Source organism: Ictalurus punctatus, chromosome 14, assembly GCF_001660625.3.
Source record: "Ictalurus punctatus breed USDA103 chromosome 14, Coco_2.0, whole genome shotgun sequence".
Lineage (NCBI taxonomy): Eukaryota > Metazoa > Chordata > Actinopteri > Siluriformes > Ictaluridae > Ictalurus > Ictalurus punctatus.
In genome coordinates, this window is record NC_030429.2 from 14,924,086 (window position 1) to 14,930,085 (window position 6,000).

At 41.4% G+C, this 6,000-nt stretch overlaps 1 protein-coding gene across 8 annotated transcripts in view; it reads right to left on the reverse strand.

Moving 5' to 3' along the window:
* kif21a (kinesin family member 21A) overlaps positions 1 to 6,000 on the reverse strand; it is a 43,617-nt gene that overhangs the window by 19,059 nt on the left and 18,558 nt on the right. For 5 of the 8 annotated variants that reach the window (XM_017485035.3, XM_017485038.3, XM_017485039.3 and 2 more), the window contains exons 9-13: positions 5,572 to 5,761; positions 5,202 to 5,265; positions 3,808 to 4,008; positions 1,571 to 1,655; positions 1,351 to 1,471 (exon numbers count right to left, since the gene is read on the reverse strand). In XM_017485035.3, the coding sequence (XP_017340524.1) occupies positions 1,351 to 1,471; positions 1,571 to 1,655; positions 3,808 to 4,008; positions 5,202 to 5,265; positions 5,572 to 5,761 (661 nt within the window). Of the gene's footprint in view, positions 1 to 1,350; positions 1,472 to 1,570; positions 1,656 to 3,301; positions 3,368 to 3,807; positions 4,009 to 5,201; positions 5,266 to 5,571; positions 5,762 to 6,000 lie in introns of all 8 variants that reach the window. The other 3 variants (XM_053685584.1, XM_053685583.1, XM_017485036.3) reach the window with 2 other exon arrangements.

Consider the following 6,000-nt stretch of genomic DNA (forward strand, 5'->3'; position numbering starts at 1 on the left):
GTTTGAGGATGCCCCACAGATGCTCAATAGCGTTTAGGTCTGGAGACATGCTTGGCCAGTCCATCACCTTCACCCTCAGCTTCTTTAGCAAGGCAGTGGTCATCTTGGAGGTGTGTTTGGGGTCGGTATCATGCTGGAATAGTGCATACTGATCATGCTCTCCTTCAGTATGTCAAAGTACATGTTGACATTCATGGTTCCCTCAATGAACTGTAGTGCCGAGTGCCGGCAGCACTGGCAGCACTCATGCAGCCCCTGACCATGACACTCCCACCACCATGCTTGGTCTGTAGGCAAGACACACTTGTCTTTGTACTCCTCACCTGGTTGCCGCCACACACGCTTGACACCATCTGAACCAAATAAGTTTATCTTGGTCTCATCAGACCACAGGACATGGTTCCAGTAAACCATGTCCTTAGTCTTGGTTGTCTTCAGCAAACTTTGCGGGCTTTCTTGTCCATCATCTTTAGAAGAGGCTTCCTTCTGGGACGACAGCCATGCAGACCAATTTGATGCCGTGTGCAGCGTATGGTCTGAGCACTGACAAGCCGACCCCTCACCCCTTCAACCTCTGCAGCAATGCTAGCAGCACTCATACGTCTTTCCCAAAGACAACCTCTGGATATGACGCTGAGCACGTGCAATCAACTTCTTTGGTCGACCATGGCAAGGTCTGTTCTGAGTGGAACCTGTCTTGTTAAACCTCTGTATGGTCTTGGCCACCGTGTTGCAGCTCAGTGTCAGGGTCTTGGAAATCTTCTTTTAGCCTAGGCCATCTTTATGTAGAGCAACAATTCTTTTTTTCAGATCCTCAGAGAGTTCTTTGCCATGAGGTGCCATGTTGAATTTCCAGTGACCAGTATGAGGGAGTGTGAGAGCGATGACACCAAATTTAACACACCTGCTCCCCATTCACACTTGAGACCTTGTAACACTAACAAGTCACATGACACCGGGGAGGGAAAATGGCTAATTGGGCCCAATTTGGACATTTTCACTCAGGGGTGTACTCACTTTTGTTGCCAGCGGTTTAGACATTAATGGCTGTGTGTTGAGTTATTTTGAGGGGACAGCAAATTTACACTGTTACACAAGCTGTACACTCACTACTTTACATTGTAGCAAAGTGTCATTTCTTCAGTGTTGTCACATGAAAAGTTATAATCAAATATTTACAAAAATGTGAGGGGTGTACTCACTTTTGTGAGCTACTATGTATATTTGAGGTTTACTTTTGCTTTGAGGTGTTCAGACACAAACAGTTGATAAAGACTTTTAAAGTAGAGGAGAGGAGACAGAACTGGACAGAACAGCCTGTACACGATAATAAAAATCACAGTAATGTACCTTTCTCATCCAACTCTGAGTCAGAGTCATCTGAACTCTCGTCAGCATCCAATTCCTCATCTTCATCCTCCTCCTCTTCTTCCTCAGCCTCCTCGTGATCGCTGCCTTCCTGAGCCTCCTGCTGGAGTACAATATAAGAATTTTAAATAATCACATGTTTGGTTTTTGGAGATATTTATTATTAGGGGAATAAATCTCAGAAAAAATGTGGCAGGTGTACCTCTGCCTCCTCATTCGTTGGCTCGAGCTGCTCTCTCTCGTTCCCCTTCTCTTGCTCATTATCAGGGATTTCTTCCTTGACAGCACTGGACACATTCACATATGCAATTTTATTACAAAAAATAAATAAAATAACTATCCCTTTCCAGGTTCACTGATAGATGTGGACTTTAATGATACTCTGGGATTTTTGGTGCTATTTTGTTTCAGGTTAAGAGATGATGTAAATGTGGTTTTATTCACTTTTTCTTTGGAGTCGCAGTATGAAAAAGCTATGTTTAAACAGCCGAATAATCTGTTAATAGTCAGGATGATCTAATAAATAAAATCTTCATGCATACACAATAATTGAGACAGAGTAAACAGATTGAGGGCAATCTGAATGAAATTTCTATCCGATTGAATGAGGTGGATAATCCTTTTAATAATCCACTGAACAGAAGAATAATAAACATTATGACTATCACTATAGTTCAATCTATTTAAAATAACTGAGAGGTTGGATGGGCTAATGAACATTTGAAGGCAGACACAGGACCTCAAAAAGGTTGGCTCAACATTTGAAAATTGTCAGACATTCACGCACATGGTTAAAAAATAAATTAATTAATTAATAAAAAGAAGGGAAGAAGCTGAGTAAAGGCATAATACCAATGAATAATGTGTGCATTTCATGTTATTTTCAACAACCAGGGCATTCTTTTTCCAGAATGTCAGCCAAATATGAATGATGAGCAACTTATCTGTGGTCACAAACTGTTCTTTTCGCAGTTTGTTCAATAAATCACACTTGGATGGTGTTTTGTTCTGACAGAAATAATTTAAAAATCTTTGCATGCTGACTGAACTCACATGCTCGTAGCTGTTATGGCAACATTGACCGTAAACCGCATGCATAACTTTGGATCAGATTACATGCAACATGCAATTAAACGGATATTTTATATAGATAGCCAATATAGATTGGGATATATTTAAACAGTTCAGTGCAATCGGAATGAATTAATTCAGATCGGCATCATGTCTGTACATGCAAACACGGCAATAGTAAAAGAGAGTCTTTGTGCTGTTTGGAAAAATAGTTATTGTCCAATCAACTTTTGAAAAAAAAAAAAAACAATTTCATTATAAAATCACTGAGTATCATTGATAATATTTGATAAAAACAAAATTAGTATTTGTTGAATAAGTAGGTCATAAATCCAGTGTGGAGGCTGGGAATTTTTTTTTTTAAACAAAGCGTTGCTGCATTGAGATGAAATGCAACATTGTTGTTAAAAATAAAAGCACATTAAAGGCCAAAGCATTCTTGAGAACCTAAACGAAAAGGTTCAAACTTAGCAGGGTTTTAACAATATTACAAAGAAATGAAATTGCTTGTTTTTATTCATTATGTTCTGAAAACATAACCAAAAGCAATGGTGAACTAATGATCAGGTAGTTCCCAAACCACAGTTGAAAGAATGAGAGTCTTGTCTTATAGAGAAACACATGAATATGGTATGAGTATGCAGTAAATAGAGTAATAAAGCTGTAATAATAGATCACGTGATAATGCATGCTTAAAAGACACTCTTTTGGTGGCTCTCTTCCAAGTCTGGCAACTACCTGCTTTAAATAAATAAATAAATAAAATTTTAAAAAGCTAAAAAGAGATAAAATAGCCAGGGTCAGGGGTAAGAGAACTTCAGAGGGAAGACACTCTATGGGCAGGTGTGAGACAATGACAAACCTGTCTTCCTCCACCTCCATCTCCTCTTCCTCCTCCACTCTCCTCTCCTCCAGCAGCTGCTGGAGCCTTCACAGGTCAGAGGGCAAAGGTCAGGGAGAGGAGAAGAGGAAGGAAGAGGACATCAGTGAGTGAGGAGCAGGAAAAGCCACAGATCTAAGATCTATGAGTATTATACTGCTGACCCTCTCTTCAGCTTTTGTAAGTCTACCACATAGTTCCCTTGTTGTTCCTTTAAACGTAAAACTCATCAGTGCTCCAAAACAGCAGACAAGCAAAATGGTACTACAGTGCGTTGTAGTAATAATAATAGTCTTTATGATGACATTCTCCGTTGTAATTGTACAGCTGACAGCAGCCACACACACCCACTGCTACAGAGAACACTGCATCAGCTTCACAGGATGAGAAATCAAGAGGACGATGTTACCAAGGCAACTTCCCCTCCCCATACCACCTCACTCCACCTCACAATGCCTCGCATTATTCTTCACGGCCTTTTGTTTTACCTTTTCTTTTTCTTCTTCTCTCTCTTCTTCAGCTTCTCCAGATCTTTCTTAGCCAGCTCGATGATGTCAGAGGTCTCATGGGACGGGTCAGGACCGAGAGAGAAAGCTGCAGGCCCTCCGTAGAAAGACGACCTAGTGGACACTCGGGATAGATTCTTCCTCAGATTCTCATTCACTGCCTCACTTTCCAACAATTTTGCTCTACAACACAAAAAAGATCAACAAAACACTATAGGCATGCACTGTCATCACTGTCTTATTCAATGATTTGATTTAAAACACCATAATCGTTGTATTGCTAGATGTTCCATGTAAGTCTAGAAAAATATGGCTGGTTGAGCTGTTGCTCCAGATGCTATGACTCAGGAATATTTTCATAAACGTATCTACTGTAAGACAGACATTTTCTCTATTACATTGGTTGTCAGCCATATTTACGTACATATTTTACAGAGGTTAATGCCATGATTGAATTCATCTAGCTAATTTAACATGATTCATTTGTATTTAAACTTCGAAGCTATTGACACAATTTGAGTAAACAAATTGTCTGAGTAACCAATGTCTGCTAAAGAATAACTAAGAAGATGCTGGAAGTCGATCCATCCATTCATCCATTTTCTGTACTTATCGTACACAGGGTCATGGGGAGTCTATCCCAGCGTACTCGGGGCACAAGGCGGGGGACACCCTGGACGGGGTGCCGACGCATCACAGGGCACAATCACGTACTGATTTTGGAAATTATTTTGCCAAAGTAACTGGTAGAGGAAACCGGAGAACCCGGAGGAAACCCCCGAAGCATGTGGAGAACAATCAAACTCAAAGCACACAGGGCAGAGGCAAAAGGTTCAAACCCCCAACCCTGGAGGTCTGAGGCAAACGTGCTAACCACTTAGCACATTGATATGATAAAATCATACATATATTAAAAAAAAAACTAGCAAGCACATATACATTAACTCACAGATTTGCACATATGGGCCATTTGGCTTAGCTAGTTCCCCTGCTCTACTATAATGTTCTTGGTAGGTAGCCAGACAACCCAGAAGTGGACACACGGAGAACAGGCAAAACATGTGTGCCAACCTGTTACTTTATTTCTCTTTAAATTTTTCCAAATGACAAAATGTTGGATATTTGGAGGAACTACTTGACACTCCTCCTGCTGGAGGCGGCATTTCTCATGACCGCAGTTAAGAATCCACCCACAGTTGCAAAGCTGACGTTCCTTCTTTCTTGGTTTATATCTGGTCCATGTTTTAGGTGTACTGTATACCTCCAACTACTATACACCATATACTAGATTCCAAGCAAGGTCTCAGTCAGTCAATGAGCAGAATTTATTCTTCTAGGTCATTAACACAAATGATAACGTAAAACAAAAAGCGTACCTCAATTCTTCAATCTCTTTGATGTAGTTCTGTATCATATTCCCAATTTCCTCACTGCCTTCCCCTGCACACAATACGTACTGTATTTTGCATATGTCAAAGGAATTGCATAATGACACAATTACAAAGCAATGTGCTTTGTATGACTAAACATCATGGGTACTGGAAGACACACACACACACACACACACACACACATACGCACACACACACACACACGCACACACACACACACGCACACACACACGCACACGCACACGCACACGCACACACACACGCACACACACACGCACACACACACGCACACACACACGCACACACACACGCACACACACACGCACACACACACGCACACACACAAGTAGCATACCAGCTTTAGCAAGAGCCTGATTAGCCTGATCGCTGAGCAGCTGAGTGAGGCGGGCTCGCTGGGCGTCGATGGTCTCCTGCATGGCTTTGACACGAACACGGAGGTTCTGGTTCTCCGTCTGCAGCATGGAGTTCTCATGATACATGTCATTGATGCTCTCCAGTCCGTCCTCACCAACCATACGCTTGCCCTGCACACACAGCCAAACATAACATCACAGCTGAATGCAACCTGTTGTGATGGTCAGTGCACCAACGAAGCTTTATATTTACACTGGAATTATCATGGAGTTTGTAAACCTCTAATCAGACCAAATAGGGGCTGTCTAGCAGCATTTCATTGGTTATCATATGCTGTGTTGTAACACTGGTGTTCCGGGATGTGAAACTTAATTTCATGTACAAAATAGGCTTTTATAGAACTAAGATC